This window comes from Grus americana, chromosome 6 (assembly GCF_028858705.1).
Source record: "Grus americana isolate bGruAme1 chromosome 6, bGruAme1.mat, whole genome shotgun sequence".
Taxonomy (NCBI): domain Eukaryota; kingdom Metazoa; phylum Chordata; class Aves; order Gruiformes; family Gruidae; genus Grus; species Grus americana.
The window spans coordinates 42,501,713-42,524,631 of NC_072857.1; the positions used below are offsets into that span (position 1 = coordinate 42,501,713).

At 42.4% G+C, this 22,919-nt stretch overlaps 1 protein-coding gene across 3 annotated transcripts in view; it reads right to left on the bottom strand.

Moving 5' to 3' along the window:
- Window positions 1-22,919, bottom strand: part of NDUFA10 (NADH:ubiquinone oxidoreductase subunit A10) — a 42,365-nt gene that overhangs the window by 17,133 nt on the left and 2,313 nt on the right. The window contains exons 4-10 of one of the 3 annotated variants that reach the window (XR_008577678.1): window positions 22,078-22,164; window positions 18,549-18,670; window positions 15,833-15,912; window positions 12,023-12,077; window positions 5,558-5,643; window positions 3,820-3,997; window positions 2,165-3,203 (exon numbers count right to left, since the gene is read on the bottom strand). Coding sequence is in view for 2 of the 3 variants with exons in the window: in XM_054830324.1 (XP_054686299.1) it covers window position 3,997; window positions 5,558-5,643; window positions 12,023-12,077; window positions 15,833-15,912; window positions 18,549-18,670; window positions 22,078-22,164 (431 nt within the window). In the remaining variant the exon portion in view is untranslated. Of the gene's footprint in view, window positions 1-2,164; window positions 3,998-5,557; window positions 5,644-12,022; window positions 12,078-15,832; window positions 15,913-18,548; window positions 18,671-22,077; window positions 22,165-22,919 lie in introns of those variants that run through there. The other 2 variants (XM_054830324.1, XM_054830323.1) reach the window with 2 other exon arrangements.

The window sequence follows — 22,919 nt, forward strand, 5'->3', positions numbered from 1 at the left end:
ACCAGCCATTATGCTAATAGCTAAAGCTCTTCCCATTGCTACACAGGTATCACACTTGTAAGTATGTTACAGCAACAGGCAGCTCATCTCTTCTTTGGAAGCACCTATTACACACCCACTTTGCACATTATGTCCAGCACAACGTGCACGAGCAGGTACCGAGAAGTCGGGACTGACACATTCCTGCCTCGTCAGAGGAGGAAGTCCTGTTTCCCTTACAGGCTGCTTACAACTAGGATACACAAATTTTTCAGGGAAACTGCAGAAACCTGATGACACACAAGTAACTTTGGGTTATACATAGGTGGGGGGGGAAAGCTAAGTTCCAAGACTGCCTACCACAACGAACATTAGAAAGTCTTAGGAGCATATTTGCTACAGGTTCAAGGTAGGGTAAAGGAAGTAGACTGGAAAAAAATAAACCAGTCAACCAAACAAAAAAACTCAGTTTGCATAGCCTGAGCCATGATTTCTCAACAACTGACATTGGCATAATCGCAAAAACTGAAGTTACAATACCCAGTATTAGAAAACCCCACTTCCTACCTAAAAGCATTCACTGGCCTAAGAGGCTTAGAAGCCAGCAACACAAAAGGCTATCAAGTTAAATTCTGCATTTATACATGAAAGTAACTTGAGAAATAGCAGGTGGATCCCACTGGAAAACAGATGATTTCCATGCACACCTTGAAAACAGCTTCTTGCCAAGCGGTTATTGTGTTCCATGTTTGCAGCTGAGTGGGTGGCATGCATTCCTCTGCTATTCACACCCAGGTTACCTGGGCCAGGGCTTCTCAACCCCTGCTGAGGTTGGCTTCCCCGCCTCCCGCGGGTAGGGTACAACACATGCGAGTGAGCCAGTGAGCGTGTGATACGCTCACGATTTTGCCCACGCTTGTGAGAGCGGGGGAAAGGAGAAATGCTCCTGACTCATGCCACGGGCACATGGAGCTGGGAGGCAGAGACAGTTCCTGCATCCAGCTCTTCCCGTCCTGACCTCCTCCTCTCCTGCACTCATTCAGCGGGCACAAAGGACAGCATGGGCTGCGCGTCCCCCACGTGTCTTTCCTGGCCTATTTCTTCCTTGCCCATTTTCTCCAGAAGTTCGCAAAGGCAGGACAACGCTGTACAGACCTCCTCCTGCCAAAGGGACTCGGCCTCTGCCGTTCGGTTAGGCAGAACAAGCGTGCCATGCCCAAGGCGAACCACTGCCACTCCCTTGGGGAACAACAAACACTCACAAGAACAGAGCTTTCCCAGAAAAGCAGGTCTGCAAGAGAAGGTGAAAAGGTGCAACAACAGCTCTTCAAATCTATAAAAAGCCACTGCGAGGACAAAGTTACAAAGAACTGTTTCAACTGGAGCAAAAGAGAAGTAAGGTGCTCAAGGAAGCAGCTTTAATAGTGCCAGAACTTTTACAATGAATGGTTTACAAGATTTTGGAGTCTCCATGGCAAAAAGTTTCAGAACTAAGCCTAATGCACCTAGTCCTGCTATTCGAAATCAGACAAGACAGACATTCAAAGACGGACACTTCTTCCCTTTGCTGAGCACGCCTCGTTACCCCGTGGAACGGATGGAGGGTCGCTCTCCCTCATTCACTCCCACGCTTCCTCATTGCAACGGTTCATTTAACCGGGGCAAAATGTAAAGAAAGGAAACAGGAGACAAGCTCTGGGGTTAGCAACAGCTCCAAGAAGCGAAACAAATGTTAAGGGAACTTAGAAATTACTAGTTACTGCACATACGAGGTCCTGCAGTAACAACCTCAAAAATATATGTCTGATGTCCCGCCAAATACAACACTTGAGGATTTACTACACAGGGTTTGTGGCACGCTAATAGTTATTAATGAACACAATTGAACAGATGAGAGTGGCAGACTATTTCATGGCTAGATTGTTTCCAAATAGAAATAAATCCCCTTTTCATCAAGATAAAACAAATGCCAATACCTATCTTTTTTAAAATTAAATTAGCAGTGGCTTAAAAAAGCCAGAAGTTTGCCCATATGAAATACATTCTGCTGTAGCAAATTCTGAAAGAGCTGCAGGGGTGCAACAGATTTAACCATGGACTCGTCTGATGAAATGCGTCAAGGGCAGCAAGCTCCCCCCCACTGGCTGGTAAAGTAACACAGGCGACGTTACACAAACTACAGCTCTTCTTTCCAAAACATCATTTATTTTGCAATGCAGGTAGACAGTCACACAATTTCATTGGGAAGGGCACAGTTAAAAACAAGCTTGAGACAGTGCAGTGGCAACAGAAGAACTCCCTGAGACATTTCAAAAAGCCAGCAGAATGGTTTCTGTTGGACACAGCGCTTGGAGAGGAAGGAAATATGTGGAAAACATCCTCTGGCTCACATACACACATATATATATGTTTTTAACCTTTTACCAAGACATGCCTCAGTTCCACAACCACGCTAGTCTCTATTAGGGCAAAGGAGAGAGAACTTGAGGGCAAGGCGGGGAGATAAAAGGTAGAATTATGCAACTGATTTTATATGGGTGTGCCTCACTGGTTTGATTAACTTACTTATTTGCATTACCAAAGGAAACGGAGGCCCTGCCGGCATTTCTGTGCATTAGACCCTACATACACGCAATGAAAAAAACTTATCTTTACCCCTGCCCATGGATCCCCTTCCCCCAAGACATGCTGGTAACACGCTGAAGGTGGAAGAGGTGAAACCACCACCAGCCAAGCCACTGGAGCAGGATTATGGGCTGTGCAAAAAGCCAGGAGGTCATTGAAAGAAGGAATTGCAGATGGAAAAAACCTGCCAAATACCTGCCACAGCCTTCCAGAAACACCCACGAGAGGGCAGCACGTGCCAGCAGACAGAACAGGCAGCCCACCAGCAACATGCTAAAAACCACTTTCCAACAGGAAAAATTAACACAGGTACAGGACATTTGCAAGTCTGCAGAAGGCTGGGTACCACAATATCTCTTGGGCATTAGGGAAAAAAAAAAAGTGAGGAAAGCATCAGCTTTTACATTCACGAACTAGCACCTGACATTGCCATTCGATGCTCCGGGATGCAATTCCAACACTGAAGCCATGCAGCAGACTCCCTGCAGTGTTTGTTTGGTCCTTACACATCTGTTCCCCGTCTGGCACCGGGCCTGACATGTTTTCACGAGTGAAGTTTGTACAAACTGTGACGGGAGACTCATATCTGTCCTGCATTTCTGGAGTTAGCACGAGAAATAATGAGGTCCAAACCTATACATTTTCATAAATGAGTTATAAAGGTGCTCTTCCATACCCAAACTGCCCCAACATATTGCCCACTATTTCCTGGTTAGATGAACAAGGTGTGGGCACAGAATTGGCACGGGATCTGTTGTTACACAGTTAATCAATGCCCGACTGGCCCAGTGCCAAATGAAGGCTGAAAGCAAACACCAAGCATGTTCATCAGATGTCCGAACATGAATGCTATCTTGACAATGCTATTCTGAAGGCGAGGGGAAACAGCAAAACTCAAACCTTAAGAACATTTAAATTAGCAGTTTGTTGCAATGTAAGATCTTAACAGCCCACAGAAAAATAATTTCATATTATCTACAATAAGAGCTTCATACAGGAGACCCTCTTGAACCTTCCCCAGGGTTCAATGAAAAATTGAGTCCTTCACAACACAATTCATTCCCTTCTACAGCTGCGAAGTAGAATTTTCATACATTATCTTAATACACTGCTCTTTAATTGTATGCTTTCCTTTAACTCCCTCCTACGCTCTGCAATTAATAATTCTTTAATACCTGTACTAGTTTGAAGCTATAGGAAAACAAGAAACTTAACTGTATTTTCCCTTTCAGAGGAAATCTGATTTTGATACTTTTGCAGGGTCTAAGTCACCAGATGCTATCCTTTAATTACTACATGAAGAAACCTCTTAGATACTTGAAGGGCACCCGAATCATGACATGCTTCTCTTAGATCGCAGGAGAGCAGTGTTGGGTGGCATCTATCTTCACCCCTTGATAGAAGACGCGTAGAAAAGGAACATTAATTTTTGGAGACATTTGAAGTAGAAGCACAGAAAACTAAATGGCAAAGAATCTCAGTAGCCTGCAAAAAAGTTTACCTTACTACTCCAATGCCTGTCACAATAAAGACAAAAATTAAGAGGCAGATATTCAATTAAAAAAAATATCCCTGTGTTTCTATTAACCTGTGAGAACCTGAAATTAATGACAAGAATATAATTCTTAAACTTTGTTTTAAAAATGCAGTAACTATATTGCACTTGCTACCTGCACGATCAGTCTAAAGATGAAGTTCTAGCAAAACAGGAAACACATCTCACTTCAGTGCAAGGTTATCCCTATTAATAGTCTTCCAAGTGTAGATATATTCTTTATACGGGGTTATCCAGAGAACGTTTCATTCAGCAACACAACTTCAGAGCGACACTCCTGATGGTTCACTGTAACACGTGGATAAAAGCGTAGGTCTGATCTCACTTCTTTACGTACACATCAATGGTTTGGTTCAACACCTTTTGGAGTTTGGAGGGCTACCTCTCTTTTCATTGCTCTGGGGACACGTGCAGCCCCACCAGTAGCATGACCCACCAGTAGCACCCCACAGCTGAAGTGGAGGACAGATAACCAGGGAGTACTTGCAAAGAATTATAATCAAATATGATTCTATTTGAGCAAGGCACTTTCCACTATCTGACTTTGATCTCTTCACGTCCAACTAGACAGATAAGGATCTCTAGCAAAAAGCCCAACAAAACTCACCCTTAAACTGCTGGACTTTACAATCCCCCTTGTTATTATGGAGAATGAGCAACAGAACTGCAATATTTCATTCTGTGAATTAGGATTAACGTTTGCATTAAGGATTATTCACTGGGAGTCTGGGGAAAGGAGGCAAAAAGGACTTATTGAGCAGTCACCCTATGTTGCCTGTTTCTTTTTCCCCCCTATGCTCTGTTCAGCCAGCTTCTTGACTGCTGGAAAGATTTAAAACTCAGCATAAGAAATTAGACTAGTTTTAGAAAAAAAACACCCACTCTAAACACAGACAATCTGAAGAGCACCACATGTAAAAATCACTACAAGGTCACTCTTGTCACCAAGTTTTGCTGAAGGATGTCACGCTGCAAGGGCAGCAGAGGAACCACCATGCCAACTCCATAAATATTCTGTTTTAAACCAAAATGCTTTTCTGTGACCACCCAGGAAGAGAAGCGTTCACAAAAATACCTTCCCAAAAGTAAGGGCCACAGGTCATAGCACTTGGAAAATTCCTGGAGAGTTCTTGTGCTTCATTAATGGAATGGGATCTATTCGCCTGGAGTCTCTTGTCTAATCAATTAGCAGCAGCAGCAGCAGCAAAATGCCACACCATATTACAGTGCCAAGCACCAATATTACAAAAGCCTGCTATCACTGCTGACTTCCGACAAAAAACCCCCACAAGTCGGAGTACAAAATATAAGCATAGCTTTAAAAACTCAAGGCTTTAACCATTTTCCCTGAGATGTGATGCTAAGTGATGTTCAGTTACTGAAAGACATTATACTTACTAAAGTCTCAAATGATGGAAAGAAACATCATCCTGCTCCAGCCATGGCCCCTTGTCAAACTTCAGGTACTCTATGTCTTCGACCACCTGGAATCAGAAGATAAAAATCCCACTAAAAGGTAGTCTGACCAGAACATCCAAAAATCAATGAACAGGACTCCCAAATCAATGAAATAATCAAAAGATATTATTAAACAAGTCACCCAGCAAAAAGGCTTCACTGCTAAAGCTGTATTAACAATGCAAATGTTTAGAGCTAACGTATGATCTCCCAGTCATATTTCTGGAGGTCATGGCCATGCCACAAGCACTGGGCAGACACCTGGCTCTAAAATTCCTGGTGCTTTCAGCCTTCGGGAGCAGAGGATGGGAGGGAATAAATCGGCTGAGAGGTGCCTTGTCTCCAAATTCTCACCTGAGCCAAGACACTCTTCTTCAGCCTGCCGTTGGGGCTGAAAGGAAGCAAAGGCAGCACAATCGCACCTCTAAGGAAATGGAAATAAGTCTAAATTTAACCCTCTTTTGCTGCAAACAAACCCCATCATGCTACATACAAAGTGTGGGGTTTTGGGGGGTTTTTTTCCCCCGAAAGGCTCAGCGGCACACTGAGACAGGCTGAGGAGCAACTGTGGCGCGTGTCTCTCGGTGGTGCAGTGCGTGGTTCACATCACAGAAACCAAGGCACGTTTCAGGCTGAAAAACTCAAACACCCTTGAAGCAGCTGTACTGACGGAAGTCCAAAGGCTCACAATTTCATCGGTCAGCAAGACCCACCCATGCTTGCAAGCACCCCGAGCAGAAAGGAGAGGTAGAACTCACAGCTCAGCACCCAGAACCATTCAAACAATAACATCAGCTCAGCAAAACATTCCTTCAGCATCCCTAAACTTATCAATCCCATATTTGAGCTTCATTTTCTGACTGGCTCCATCAGAAAACAGATCTTTGCTGGTCCACCGGGTAATTGCTTAACACAAGCCTGAGGTTATCACACACGACTGAGTAGATCTGAAGGAAACCTGAACTAGTGACGGGATGATGCACTTAAGGTGCAAAATGAGGCGGAGATAGTACCTTGAAGCAACCTGGGAAGGAGTGGATTGCTACAGCTCCAAACGCCTTTTCCAGAAGGAAACAATAGAGCTATGAGGTCAGGACCAAAACCCTGATGACACACAGTCGATCCATTGACAAGCAAGCAGATGCCAGTAATAGAATGATAGAATAAATTAAAAATACTTCTATTCTTTGGTGTACATTAAGTCCACTACAATTATTTCCTGCAATCACAGCAAACACTAAATGCCATCTATTACCACTTAAAAGGCAATAAAAAAAAAAAGTGCTATTACAAAGTAGAGTGGACCTTTATAGTCAAAACTATTACCAGTATTATGTTTCTATGTTAAGAAATAACAGCTTAGAGATACAATGGTATGATCGTTTTCCTTGAAGCATTTATATTTCTTAAAGACTAATTTCGCTGATAACGTCTTAAAAAATATGGTTGACATGACATGACCAAAGCATATTTAAAACCTCAAGCAAGTTTAGATGCTCTTTAACCATTTTTGATCTCTTACAAAGAGGCAAAGTTGGCAAGCCAGATACTGTAGTTGAGAGCATAGGAAAAATTTTCACATAAAGAAAAAAGCTGATGACAAATCCACCTGCTGATGGAAAAAAGTTTCAATCTTAAAAAAACCACTACTGAAAACTGCACCACAGTCATTTAGAAGAGTTTTCAAAATTGCATTTAGAAACTGCTTCTTCCTACCAAACTGCTGTAACATAACTCCCCAAGATAAGCATTCAAAGATGTAAAGAGAAAGAAAGGTGAACAGTAGTTCAAATATCCTTTAAAAAAAAATTAATTTAAAAGCTGAACTGCCACCATACTTCCCATTAGCTACACAAAAGCAATTACTTTTCTACTCCACAGGAAAGCTTTGGAAACTCCCCGCTATGGCTGATGACAGGACTAATAATAAACTTGCTAATAATAGGGCTCAGAATATATTGCAGGGAAAAAGAAATCTGTATCCAAATTAGTTCTGCGCACTCTTATTATCGTATCAGAAGATACCTCTCCCAGCAGCTAGTTAACAATGGTATCGGCCTCCTGCCCAGGCTAGGAGAGCAGCTTTTTAGTTTACAAGGAATGCCCTGGCACCCCCGGGAATTAGCAGCAAATGAATGTTTTAAGCCTGATCACAGCACAACTTGTAACGATGTCGAGGAGAGATCGGGTCTTAATATATTGCAGAACGTGGTAGGATTTAGAAAAAACAGTTTTAAATAATGAGACCTCTTTCTGTAATCTTTGCAACTAAGCCAATACGAACAGTTTATAATCTCTAAGCTTGTTTCAGAGAGATCTGGTGAGCGCTGCTGTCAGAAGAGCTGGGGGGGCTACGGGCAGCAGAAGGTGCCACCGCTCTTATTCACGTCCCTTATGGGGACAAACCCACCCAACCCCAACAAGTTGCTCCATCAGTTGAATTTTCGCCAAACTCCTTCCTCACAGGTTGTTTCTTTAAGCAAGAGACGGACACAAGGAGCAATGCAGGCTACAGCCCTCCGAAGTCCAGAGCACAGCGTGCAGGAAGGAGCTCAGCCCAGCTGCAACCGAGAAATTCAGGCAGGCTAGCTCTGGAGCGTTTCGCTTCCGCACTGGCAAAGGACACGGCACAAAGCTGGTCTGTCAGCAGCCTCCTGTCTTCACCGGTTTACGCAAGCTGGTGGCACTGAATAAAACTGATACGTAATACAAAACACTATTCACAAGCACAGAGGAACTGAAACAATTTTGGTTTAAGCAAACACACTAGCTAACTTTTTATTCCCAGTTTTATCATCATGTAGAAGCAGTCTGAAACACCCTAACGAAGCTCATTTCAGCACTTACTGCTCCTTTAGACGCTACTACCAATGTTAATTACAGTATGAACCCCCGACTGATCTTTTTAAAACACACTTCAGAGACAAAAGTCATTGCTGAGCTGTGTATGCCTATGAGCAAATCAAAAGCTGTTAAACTATAAGGTCATAAAAAATTTAAGCTCCCAAATCACACAGCAAATAATCTGTAGACTGAAGGTAGCTAACAGTTAAACATTGCTATCTATCAACAGGATATACCTGTGCAAAACAAACATCCTACAAGCCAAAGCCAAATCCTTCCTGCCAACCCTTATTTCCAAACTTCAACTATTTAATTCCAAAGGCAAGTGAATCCGCACAGAACGGGGAAAAAAAAAAACAAACCACAAAACTCCACTTTATTCCTTGAAGTAGAAAGAGTACCAATCCCTAGAGCTAACATCTAACAATGAAAATGATACCGTCTTGTACTTTGACTTCAAAATAATAATCCTCCCTCTAGTCCAGATTTGTCCAACCAAATTAAGAACTACATCAGTGCACACCGATGACCCTATGTACAGTGATGACACAAGATTGCTAGGCTTGGTAGACCCTCTACTTGAGCAATAAGAGCTTTAGACTGACTTTAAACCCTGATTTAAAGGATTAAAATAAAATCTCTAGCAATGAGTTTTACTACCAAAAAAAAAAATCTAGGGAGGAAACAAGCTGCTTTATTCTGACCACTTCAGGACATGCTCAGAGAGAAGGAAGGGGAGAAAACAAGCAAATAACCCCCCCAACTTTCTCTTATTTCTTCTATCAAACATCCATCTTCCTGAAACACCACGGTTCTCAAATCTTATCCTTTCCTTTATGTTATCCAGAAAAAACTAACTATAATTGCTCAATATTCTCATCCACACCCTGACCTCGGGGTGGTTTTTTTTCATTTCAGCTTCTTCCCATTTCATTATTTTTGTCGTGTGTCGTGTCCCCACCCCCCCCCCCCCCAAAAAAAAAAAAAATCTAAAACCGTGACAGAGAACATATTACTCCTGGGATGCTGATCCTTTGTGCCACAGAGGATGCTTCTCACTGCAAAGCAGAATATTCACTGTGGCTGCAGGTGAGTGAATTTGGACAAGGAGTGCCTACCAGCTGCTACACACCTTACCTACTACCAAAGCAAGGGCGCCTCTACCACCACTAAAGCAATACTTTATTTTTTTATGCACATGATTCATGTCAGAATTGTCAGCTGGTAAATACAGTTGATCTCAGAACAAAGGGAAAGGCCTTTGGTTTTTTTGAAGCTTCCAAAACCACCTCATTTTCAGAGATTTTAGAGATTTTGCACTACTCCAAATGCAAGCAGTTGCCTTTAAGTGCGATTTCACAGTGAACTTCTAGTTATCTGCTGGCACACTGAAGCCACCAGTCCGTTTTGCGGGTATAAACTCAAACTGCATCACAAGTCTACCAGTTAATAATGATAACTTCTAGTATAAAGGGGAAAGCATCCAGAAGTCCAGTCATGACAGGGCAGGACCTGAAACATAGCACACAACCATGTTCTCATAAAGGGAACTAAAAGACCTAGAACCACACAGCAAGGCAGCTAAGTGCAGTTTATATTTTTAGGACCAGGAAAGTCCTTATCAATATTTTCTGCTTCACAAAGGTTTTGAATGGGAACACGAGGATATTAGGTGCAGCCTATTGTCATTACACAATGCCAACTAAAACCCACACTTTGTTCCAACAAAGTCAGGCTTAAGAGGAGAGAGTTTACTGTCGATAGCAGGAACCAAGCTCAAAGATCCAGGAGATTTTCCGGCCCCTTGCTCTCAGCTAATTTGGAAAAAGCCTACCCCCAGTTTTCTTGCTGATCGTGACGTTACATGGTGCAGAATATCCCTTTGCTCAGGCCGGGTCAGGCATCCCCGGCTGTGTCCCCCCCAAACCTCCACCCACCCCCAGCCTAATCGCAGGGGGCAAAGCAAAAAACAGAGACAACCTTGATGCTGTGCAAGCACTGCTCAGCAATAGCTAAAAATATACTGGTGGGTTATCAACTCTTGTTTTGGTCAGATCTAAAGCACAGCACCAGATGGGCTCTTGCAAAGAAAATTAACTTGATCCCAGTCAAACCCAGTCCATCAGCACGTGAGCACAGCAGTAATAGGCTTTTTTTTTTTTCCCCAAATAACTCCACAAAGGCATTAAGCAGTCAGAAACCTCCCTTGCTATGAGTGCCAATGTTGGGCTTAAGGATCTTTAGTTAAGCACTGACTTGGAGGTTTAGCTAGGAAAGGCTCTAAGACAGAATTACCCCTACGAAACTATACACAAACCTTACTACATGCAGTAAGATGGCCTGCTACCTGCTGGATGTCACACGTAGTGCAGGTTGGTGGACAGGCGCTGGAATACTGAAACAAATGTTCTTTTCCTTTTGCATCTGATTTGGGAAAAAAGCCTGTTATGTTTTCCCAAACTTTTCTGCTTCACCAAGGTAGTAAGTTTTCCATCTCAAAGTAATCACCCTGCCACTTCTCTCTTCCCAACTGATTTAGGAATTAATTGCATACTGTTGCATAAAGGTCTGGACCTACTTCCTACAGCAAAAAGCAACATAACCAGCCTCATATTTCTTTTCCCCCTCTAACAGAGGAAAGGAGAGCATGAAGTGGACTCTAGAAGGATTGTCAGCTTTCAAACAAGAAACACAGAGGATGAAAATATTAACATCAGCAAGACACATCTGAAAAGGTATTTTTAGTGCAGCTGAGATCCTTATCGCTACTACAGAATTCAACTGAGTTTTGAAGGATTCACTGTGTAACTTTCATCCCCAGAACTGAAACGGGCTCAACTACAGACCTGTCCAGAATTACAAAAGGCTCGTTGCTCTTCCGGCAGGGGACAGCAGCTACAGAGAGAAGTTAACAACGGGGAAGCAAAAGGCTTCTGTTATCCCACTAGTAACCCTCCATGAGTGAGAATGTTTGCTGAAATAAGGCAAAGATATTACACCTACTCCAAAAAAGAACACGGTTGAGTAGGAGGAAGCAGCAATCTTGTGTTAATCCTGTCACATAAGAGATGGTTTATTTCTAGCAATGAAAAGGCAATTTATCTGGCTCGGTCCAGGACTAACATGTCTGCCAAAGCCATTTGGAGAAAAAAAATTGCAGTTTAGATACCACGTGCTAGCTCATACAGATGAATAATCCAGGGTTACAAAGCTTATAACAACTCTAGTTATCCAGTTCTTTGCTATAACCAAATAATGTTTGGAAAACAACAGCTATTTTATCACATAGGAACGTATGCACCAACCTGGACCACAGGAAGCTGCACAATGGCACAAGCCAGCAGAGACAGACCTTATACTGGGAGACAAAGTCTCTGCTGAATGCTGGAGGTGACTCACCTCTTGGTTCATGTCCTTAGTTCCCAAACCGAGCGATGCAGAGCCCTGCCCATCCCACCAACGACTTCAAACACTAAGTTTTTATCTAGGACAATGTGTTCTCTTTATATTTCAGTCTTGGAAGTTTAAAAAAAAAAAATAACATATGCAGCAAACTCTTACCTTCTCCACATCCTCTGCCTCAGTTGCTGTGTACTGCAGAACTTCACTGGTCTCACTGCAAAGAGGAAAAAAAATTTAATTCCCCTGATACAACTGCTCTACCCATCCTCTCCCCGCTGTTCCAAAATGAAGCAGAAATGAAGTTAAAAGGCACAAACACAGAACCAGAATCATTACAGTTTTTTAGAATGCTTGTAGAGTTCTTGCAATAGAATTCCTATTAGAAAACAGAATTATGGAAATAGAATTCCTGTTAGACCTTTAAGCTGCTTCTTTCCTGGTGGAAAGCTGGTTTTAAAGGACAAATGGCCTGTGGTATCTACATAGTTTCTGTTAAAAAAAAGTAAAAATCCCACCTATAAATTTGTTTCCATTTCACTAATGTGGATACTTGCCCCAATTAGAGTTGCCCAATCATCCGAAGCCAAGTGAAATTTTCAACCAGTCTAACCAAAACTGCAGTAGACATTTTACCAGTATATTAATACTTGTGGGTAATTTTTTCAGAGAAGAATACACTCGTTCATCATTATTTACTAAAACTGAGCTAACAATACAATGCAGGCAGCAGAATCTGTAAGTATAAAAACATTTAAAACAGGTTAATAGCTTCCTGGTTACAAGATTGTTTTCTCATTCATACAGGAGCCTTCATAGAAAAGTTGCTTGCAGAGCAGGGCCATGATAGGGGTTCCTATATGAACACGTTTCACTACCACATATGCGCAGCCACCCATGGGTAAGCTGTTCCCAAACCTGCTCCAGCTGCCCTGGAAGACCTTCCCTTTAGGTAATTAAAAAAAAAAAAAATCAAGAGAAAGTAAAGGTGCATGCCCAATGGGCACTCTATATCAAACAGACAGCAAAGCTGAGGAGCACAGAGAAGAATTTGCAGACTTTTTGCTTAGTACAACCACTTCCGAGTTTAATCAGGATTAAGGCTGGCAATCTAGGTTGCTCTAAATACATTATCAAAATAACTTATAACCGCAGCAGTCCAAACTAGCTCCTGGTCTGCATTAACACCGGCATCAGTGGAAACAGTTCTGGTAAAAAAAGTTCACCAATGAAATGCCTTTTATTCCTACAAACCCTTCAGCTCTTACAGTCAACTGGTGCTCCAGGGGAACTACTCAAAGAGTTTGTTCTCAACTTGAGAACAAAGCAGAAAGCTTCACGCCACTCCACAGTCACAGACAGAAAATAACCGGCCTCCTTTCAAAGGGAGCTGCTGTGACAGAGTAGCACACACTCTTGAGCATCTTCAATATCAACTGTCCCGTAACCAAAGGGAGATCGGACTTCACCAGTCTTACACTGGCAATTGCATTAACAATGCAGATCAAATCACTTGGTACTTTGCAGAATATAAGGGCTTTCATTAAGAGAAAAGAGCTGCTCAATGGAAGCAGTGTTGGATATGAAAGAAACCATTAGCAACCTTAGGGCTTTGGTCCAGGAAAAGAAAAATCAAACGAAAAACAAAAGTTATCTGTTCAAAATCAGGAGGTAGTACCTGCCACAGCACCAGGCTCACAAATCACTATCAAAAGAAACACTGGAAGACATTCGTGTTAAGACAGCAAATATCCACTACAAATCACCCTGCTTCAAGCAAGTTGCTCCAATTAAATGGAACAAGGGAGCGGGAATTTTGCTAAGTAACAAACTAGACTTCTTGAAATGCAGCAGGAAAATAAAGCAAGAGAACAAGCAAACATAAGCTTGAACATGGAAAGCATGCAGCTTGTTCAACAGTCTATAATAACTCTTTTTAGCCTGTCTGAACCAGATTTTGGTCATCCTCAAGACTGAGGGAATCAAACACTACTTAGTCTGCCTAGAGACTAACAGTCAGGCATGAATATAAGTCACTGCATCACTCCGCAAGCCAGCAAAGAGTTAAAGACAATTGAAGCTTCTGTACATGCATCCAACATACAAACCATCAGCGAGGTCCAGAGATGCGCAAAGCTGAAGTTTCACCCGTTCACAACTCCCCCACACCCAAGGGGACAGCGACGTCCTTCAGAGCCAAGCACAAAGATTGATCTGACAAGCTTTGTAAGCCTACCCACTGATGAGGATGCCAACCAGAGGGTGTTTGTTTAACAGGTGCACTGACCACATACAAAGGGGAAAGAGTTGAAATCACAGCAGGACCAGGTCTAGGATTTAGCTTCACTAAACACCCATGGTATATTTCTGGGGCTCAATTTGATCCAAAGAACGAGCAAGATTTTTTTTTTTTTCTCCTCGCCAGTGAATTCAAACCAGTTCTGCCCTCAGGGGGATGACAGTCACAAGGTTTCCCACCCTCCCTCTCCATCCTGAGCCCGTTTCCTTCTGAGAGCCATGCGCTAGCTGCACCAGGAGGCAGCTGATCATACATCACACCAACAATTTCTGCCCTGTATGAATGACGAGCTCGATATGAAGTTATTCAGTTCAATTGCTGACAGCACAATTACGCTGATTTACCCTGGGAGATGGAGCAAAAAAAGCAAGGGGAAACAAGCAGGCTGCAATATACCTGAAAATCTACTTTGACTTAAATGCAACTCAATCAACTTCATGGACACACCGAATCTTGCACGATTACAGATCGTTTTGATGTCAAGCAGGCCTGGCTCTGTGACCTTTAAGAGTTACCCTTTCAGAAAGCTATGTGTTTGAGGGACCAAGACTGCTTACGTCCACATGCTTTTCAATTTTTAGGACAATTTGATTTTTGTTAGAGCTCTTTTATAAGAATTGGGATAGCTGGCAAACTGTAATAGTCTCATCTCAAGTTTACAGCACACACATTCTTGCTTCCCAGCTGGACAAAGCCAGGGAGCCCAGCGACCACCACCTTGAATCTCTCGGAGCAGGTAGCAGTGCAGTCTTTATTTACCAGCACCAACAAGTCCATCAAATCCTTTTCAAACGTGGAAGGCTATCAGGTGTATGCCTCATCAGGTGGAGAAACAGAACTAGCAAAGGGAACAGTCCCTCACCTGAAAGCCTTTCTCTTCTCCCTCCATGCCACTATCAAGAAATTAGCCAAAGCTACGACAACTGAAATGAGGTTTTTAGGAGAGAAAAATTCCAAACTCTCCAAAAAGGCCTGAGAAAAGCTAATATTGCATCACACTCTCCTTAGGTCACGCAAACACACAGCTATAGCTGTGGCATTTTGGACATAACTCCAAGAAAGCACTCCAACCAGTGTTGCAAGCTAACAGAAAGAGAAGGAAAGGTGTGGATGCCAACCACATACAGAATACTGTCAGAAAGGGAGATAGAACTTGGTTTTGCAGACCACATTCCTGGCTTTGCTCCTGAACTGCTCTTTTAACTATGAAAAAACTTTATGCTTCCCTGTATCTGACTCCATGACAGCAAAGCTGCAATGCCGAGACAGCAGGATGAAAAAACATATTGCAGATCAGAGCTCATTAGCTTTTAAATGTATTAGGTATTGAATTTTGTTAATTGACCACTGTACAACACTTCATCCACTCTGAACCTCTTAAGAGTCAATGCTGCTTTATAAAGCTCCCACCTAAAAAGACTTCATTTTTAATCTTCCAATATTCTAACACTGGCATCAGGCTATGTTAGACGTCAGAGGTAACTACACACAAGTTACACAATAGTTACGTCACGGATGCAATACCCCATTATTAGGACATAATACTGCACCACATAGCACAGGGAAGATTTCTCACATGACATGATTTTATTTGCTTATATTGGCAGAGATTTTAGGATTCACATGCATTTTTACTCAAAGACTTAACAGACAGAACATTTTGGTTTGCTAACCTGATCTCTGGTAAGAAGGTTTTCTTGTAAGCATCCTCGATGTCCTGGAGATACAAAGGGGACACCTTTTTTTCATATGGCTAAAAACAAACAGAAAACAATATTGTGAAATGAGTTCTCTTTCATTTCCCACCAGCACAGATTCCAGCCTAAGCAGAAGGCACTGCTACCCCATCTGCCAAGAGCTCACTCTTGGATTAGCAGTCAAACATCCAAACATCCAAGCGAACCACATACACATTAATGGAAGTTTCAAGACTTAAGACATCTGGAATGTTTAGAATCTCTTACGTGGCATTAAATATCTGGAGTAGCCTAAGGAACAAATCAGTCTGCATTAATCACTGCTTTGCCCTGTACTGTTATGTCCATGGTTTTAATGATTAGCCATACGAGTAAGATTCTTCCGACACACTAGTGAATCTAGAAATGGAAAGGTGGGTTCAATGGAAGAATGTGAAAGAGAAAAACTTCCTTCTAATTTATTTCAGTTTGTTACAGAAATCACCTCATTTTCCCTGAGTTCGCATAAACTAAGAGAACCATACATCAACAGCCTCAAAAAGATTAGCTGTCCAAGGAGTGATCAATCCTACCTGCACATTCAAAAAAGTTTATATATAAACATCCAGGAAATAGAAGACTGTCTGAATCTGCATTTTCAACTAGAGGGCCAACTTGCATCCATTTCCACAGTTTCAGACGAGTGCATAGGCACCCATCCACTCCAACCACCCACTCCAGAATCTTTCTTTGAAGTTTCATGGATATCATATCTGCTGCTAAACCATTCATCTTCCGCACGGTGTACTTTAATGCCATATTTGCAAAACGCAAAGAATTTCTCTAATCTACCATGTGTTCCTTCACTTCAATCCTAAAATTAAAATTACATTTCCCGCTTGAAATGTTCATCCAAGATGTCCATTATGTTGGAAGGATCCATGTGTCTGCTTGTCGGACCCACTGGAGGGCTTTTCTTTTTCCAGTGCGCTGCAACAACAGCATGCTGAATACCAGCCAACACTCTACCCGCCAAGAAGGCAGAATTCCAAAAAATAACCATCCCCAAACAAGCGCTAACATTCAGCAGTGCCACTGCCCCAAGGAAGTCACAAGTTACGCCAGCAATTTCTGCCAGAAGGGCTCAAAAACACCACTGACCTTTATGCTCACAAGGGCAAAGAACTCACAGGTTCCCATGATACATAAAGCAGCTTCTAATTCTGTCACTGGAGCTGCTAAAAAAGCTATGGTTTTCCTACAGAAAAGTATCTTGTTCATTAAAGCGCAGAGACACGTTCAGCCATGGCCTACGCTGCTGGAGGGCAGAAGGGGAGAGTTGCTGGACCAGCAGACTAAGCAATTCAGGCCACGCAGATCACAAAGCAGCAAGGGCAGCCTTCCATTTACAGCTCTGAAGTCGCTTCCCTTCGGCAATCATCAGGCTCCCTCTTAAATCAGCAGGAAACTGCAAAACGAAATGCTACTAGCTCACCCTAGCACGCTAACAGACACACATGTGCTTTGAGAGAAGCAGGCATCACCAAGCATTTAGAAGACCTGAGATATTTTTTTTTAGTAATAAATCAAAGTTTTCTTTGAATCTATCAGGCTTTCCGCAGTTAAACACTTGACTACAATTTCCCTTGGCCTTTGAACAAGGTACCAGGTAAACATCATTTAATCCTCATAATGCATCTGAGAACAATTACAAGCATGTGTCAAAATATCACAGAAGGATGAAGAAAAAACCCAAACCAAAACCCTTATTTACATTAACCATTATACAAGAGTACCCTACAGCTTTTCTGATCCAAGACTATTTCAATAACCCAGCAATCCAATACACTGATATAACAAGAGAAGTAATTTGAAGACGATGCTACAAAACTGAGTTAATTTTCTTTTTAAGAGTAGTCTCCATGCAATACCATGACTTTAAAAAAAAAAAAAAGACATCTTGGAAAGAAGGGTTTTGAAAGCCAAAGTGAGAATGTCCCACAACTATCAAAGATCAACCATAGGTAAGTGTCACATATTATGACCTCAGATTGGACTGACGTTGCCCTAGTGAAAAAAAGCAACTGTATTTCTTCTCAACTTTACATTAAATTAGCCAGAAACACCCTGGATTTTTTATCTCATGGAAGACCTACACAAAACTAGTTTTAAGTTTAAAATTGGTGGGTTTGCTGTGTTAACACAAAAGTGCCAAGCAGTGATTTTCTTAATTTCAGAAAGTTAACTGAACTTGCTGATCACAAGTGACCCACGCTAACATCAACACAGGTCTGAAATAGCAGTCAACTGGGGAAGCTGGAGAAGGGGACAGACATTTGGGGCTTCCACCACTCAGGAAGCACAGATAATCTTACAGCATACTGCAAGAAGTATATTACTTGGACACGACTCCTGAAACAGCAGCTACAAAGGCTATTTGATTTTTTTTAATTTTTTTTTTTTAAGGGCAGATGATTTTTACAAAGGTTCTCATTACAGAAATGACAGCATATTGATGCAGTCAAAAAAGTTGATTTTTAGAGCAAGCATGCCAGAATACTCGCAGTCATCACCAACACACAGTTCTTACACCTAAGAGGACGAGAAGCTTTGCAGAAGTAGAATTCTGCAGCAAATCCTGTGGGACTCACGCGTAAGGCCGCGATTACAACAGACATTAACAGGCAGTAATTGTGGCAAGTGACTAAATTACCTTGCCTTTCTCCTGAATCCTCTTCTGCACCTCCGGGACGGGTACATCTATATAAATGGCCAAGTGAGGTGGCAGGAATTCACAAACACTGACCTCTTTGATCTCCTTGTAGTGATCAATACCTGTATAAAAACCAAAACCAAACACGCTGCAGAGCTAAAGGCAGCCCAGCTGAACACATACACGCGTTGCAAACGAGGACAAGCGTAATAGGAACAGCATTAAAATTATAACCTATTGGGTAATGAATCTGCAATCATTTATTGAGTGTTTTTTCCTGCATTTGCTAAACACATTCTATTTGCAAATAAATCACATCCCTTCCTGCCCCCCCGCTTTGTATCTGCAGTTTCCTCTTCTTGGCTGATATAGCAAGTCTAGGGTAGGTTTTTCCTCAAATAGGATTCAGAAAGTTTTTAGAATAAACAATCTTCCAGAAACAGAAAGTAAAACACAATTAAACTAAGAAGCTACACTGAGGTATAAGAATCTAACATCAGTTATATCAAAGAGAGGTTTTATTTCTGACTTAAGTTTAGAGAAAGCTAGTTTTTTCCCCCCCATTGTTTAGAGACAGCCTCTCAAAACATCACGGAGAGACTGCAGCACTCGGGACACCTGGAGTGACCGCTGGCTGGGGCTGCTCCTGCCACAAAATAAACAGCCCCATCCAACAGAAACGTCACATGCTTCAGGAAAACTTTGCAAGACATACTCTTTTTCCCAACACAGGGGGAAACCCAAGGATCAGGCAGGCATTTGCCTTGTCCTCTGATACAACCACAAAATCACGCTGATTTTAAGCAAGTATTTTAAGAGGTCACCAACCCAGCAGCATCCCTCTTCACCTGTACCAGAGATATACTCTGCACTACTGTTACTCAATAGATCTGTGCTCTACTCAAGCGACAGTGGATCTTGTCTCCAAAAACATGACAACCTGACTCTACTTTGGAGGACATAACCATGCAGAAAAATGTATCTGAGAGGAGTTGGTTGGGTCTGTGCAACTGAGTTCTTCCACACCAATAACCTAAAGCATTTTGGGGGCAATAGCTGGTGATTACGAAGCCACGCGGGTTCAGGGGAGGCATCTGTTCAAATTTAAGTTGCATGAATAGCACAGGCTCCATTAAACTTAGCTCAAGTGCAAGCTTTCCTCAATAAGGCTCACCGGCTTAGCTAGAAACATAGTGCCAGGCTTTCAAATTCAAACAGTTCATGAAAAATTTAAAGCCCACTGTGCTTGGCACCACAGTAAGCAGCAGCAAGCAGTACCTCTAATCAAGATGTTTGCTGTTGAAGGATTTCAGTACAATCCATTACTTGTTGTTGGAATTTTATATAAAGTATAAACTGCGGGTTGCTGGGCTTTGCATCACCAACGCAGAGCTGTAAGACACAGTTCATTACAACCAGCTCTCAAACTCATTCAGCAAGAAGTTACAACTTACAGCAGGTGTTAAAAACAAATACACAACTCCTACATCTAGGCCAAATCAAACAAGACAGCAGAAACACAGGGCAGTCAGGGAAACAATTATCTTCACCTCAGGAGTAGCCAAAATGCCAGATTTGTTAAGAACAGGCAGAAACAAGAACTTCAATAGCAATTTACTAAGGGGTCAGTTGACAACTGGGCTTTACAGTCATTTTCTAGACTTTCAACCTTTTGTTCAGCTGTAAGTTCACACATTTTGGTTGTGGCTGGTCACATAACTGCTCCATTCCTAACCAAGGGATGGAGACTCCACGCGCCCACCCACGAGGCGCCAGCACAGTAACACAGCGCTGCTCAGGAGCTCAGCGCCCATAACCCCAAACCACAGAGTCACTCGGGTTGGAAGGAACATCCACAGATCATCTGGTTCAATCACTCTGCTCAGAGTAGCATCAGCTAGAGCAGGTGGCTCAGGATTGTGCCCCACGATGTTTGAGTATCTCCAGGATAGAGATCCCACAGCTTCCCCAGACAATCTGCTCTAGGGTTTGACTACCTTCACAGCAGTAAATGTTGGGGGTTTTTTTAATAAATGGAACTTTTTGTATTTCAGTTGCTGCCCTTTGCCTCTCATCCTCTCACTAGGTGCCACTGAAGAAAGACTGGTTCCATCCAATAGTCCTCCCTATCAAGTATTTATACACATAAATACCATCAGGTATTTTATACACATCTCCCTTCTCTTCTCCAGGCCAAAACAATCCCAGCTCTCTCAGCCTCTCCTCACACATTGGATGCTCCAGTTTTAGTGACCTTCGTGGTGCTTTGCTCCAGTAAATTCCTACCTTTCTTCAACCAGTAGCCCAGAACTGGGCACAATACTCCAGATTTGGTGATGACCTCCCTTGACCTGCTGACAAAACGCTGTTTCAGGCAGCACCCGGGATGCTGGTGGCATCCTCTGCCACAAGGGCACGTTGCTGGGTCACATTCAACTTGGCATCCATCAGGACCCCCAGGTCCTCCTCCTTCACAAAACTTTCTAGGCAGTTGTGTCCCAGCGCGTTCGAGTGCCTGCAGTGCGAGGACTTTGCATTCCCTTTTGTTGGGGTTACCATCCAACCATCTCTCCAGCCTGTCCAGGTTCCTCTGAATAGCACCAAAAACATACGGTGCGTCAACCGTACCCCTCCCCAATTTTGTATCACCTGCAAATCTGCTGAGGCTACACTCTGTCCTGTCATCCATGTTTTAAACCTGGTTCAGCCCCAGTATCCTCCCCTGGGATACACCACTAGCTATTGGCCTCCCACTGGACTTCGCGCTGCTGATCACAACCCTCTGAGCCCAGCAGTTCAGCCGCTTTTCAATCTACTACCCGCATATCTAATCCATACTTCATCAGTTCATCAATGAGGAGGTTATGAACAACAGCACTGAAAGCCTTGCTTAAGATAAACAGTATCCGTTGCTCTCTGCTCATCCACTGAGCTAACCTTCTATGAGGAGCTGGCTATCGGGTGTTTAAGTGTGATTTCCTTTTCATAAAACTACGATGACTATTCTCCATCACCTTCACATCCCCCTATATTTAGAAATGGCTTCCAGGAGGATTTGTTCCATCACCTTCCTGCAGATCAACCTTCCTGGATCCTCCTCCTTGCCCTTCTTGAAGACAAGGGCAACATTTGTGTTTGGCCAAACCCTGTTGACTCATTATTTACCTCCCACCTAACACTGCAAGATGACAGTCTGCTTGAAGGACATCTAGCCTTCATCAGCACACCCACCCACACGTCCAGGGAACTACAGGAGTCTCTAGCTGAGAGGACATAAACAAACAATACACAGAATACATGTTCTTTAAAATATAAGCAGAACCAAAGCCTCGAATTAAAACTGGAAGTCTCGTGGCTTTAGGTTGGTCCTTGATGCATGGAACCAAGCACTGTATGAACAACTCTGAATATTTAAAGGAGTCCATCTTACAAGCAGGCTTTTTTGTTTCTTTTTTTAAAAACTAAACTACCACCCCCTTCTGGCTGAGATTATGGCAAAATAATTTCCTTTTTCACGCAGGTAACTTACATCGCTTGTGGATATAGCCTTGGTTAAACATTGCATTCAGAAAGACAAAGTCACTGTAGGGAGAGCGCTCCATCACCACACCTTGTCCTGCAATTGAGAGTAGGTCCCAGTCAGCAAGGCCCCAAGAGACTGCTGGCAGCAACATTTAATATTAAAGACAGTACTGCTCTTACGGTCAGTTTTCTGAGTGCTTTTCTAGAAATTTTATTTAAAAGAGGAAGTTTTTGGCTCACACAAACATACTGGATATGTATACCGAACACACGCCATTCTCCTGCTGCACCTATCATTACAGTAGCTAAGTACTACTGTGTTTAAGGAGTACATTTATATTTGTGCCTGATACTTTCTGGCATTCACACCTTTTCATCTTTTTTGGAAAAGAACTATTAAAGTACGAGCAACAGGAAAATCAGTTTTGGTATACGAAATCTCTTCTCACCAGAAGACACTCAAAGTATAACAATACCACCACAAAACCAGTATTGAATGAAGTCAGAGAGAGTGAACAAAAGACACTATCAGGAACTAAGTCTAGGGAGAGTTTTAAAAAGGCTGAACAACTCACAGCTGTCTCAGTGTGTTTAAAATGTCTTTCTGAAAATAATCATCAAGGATTGCCAAATTAAAACTAATGAAGTTGGATCTGGCACATATTTCTTTCACTAGAAATGATACAAGATACTGTTTTAACAAAATATGCCGGGCATTTTCCTAAATGGACTCTTAACCTGTATTCACTGAGAGGGAAAATGTAAAAAGCTTAACAACAAAACAGCCTTTCATTTCAAAATGCAGATACTAGCAAAGCGCTTCAGAACAGCTTACTCACAGCTTACGCT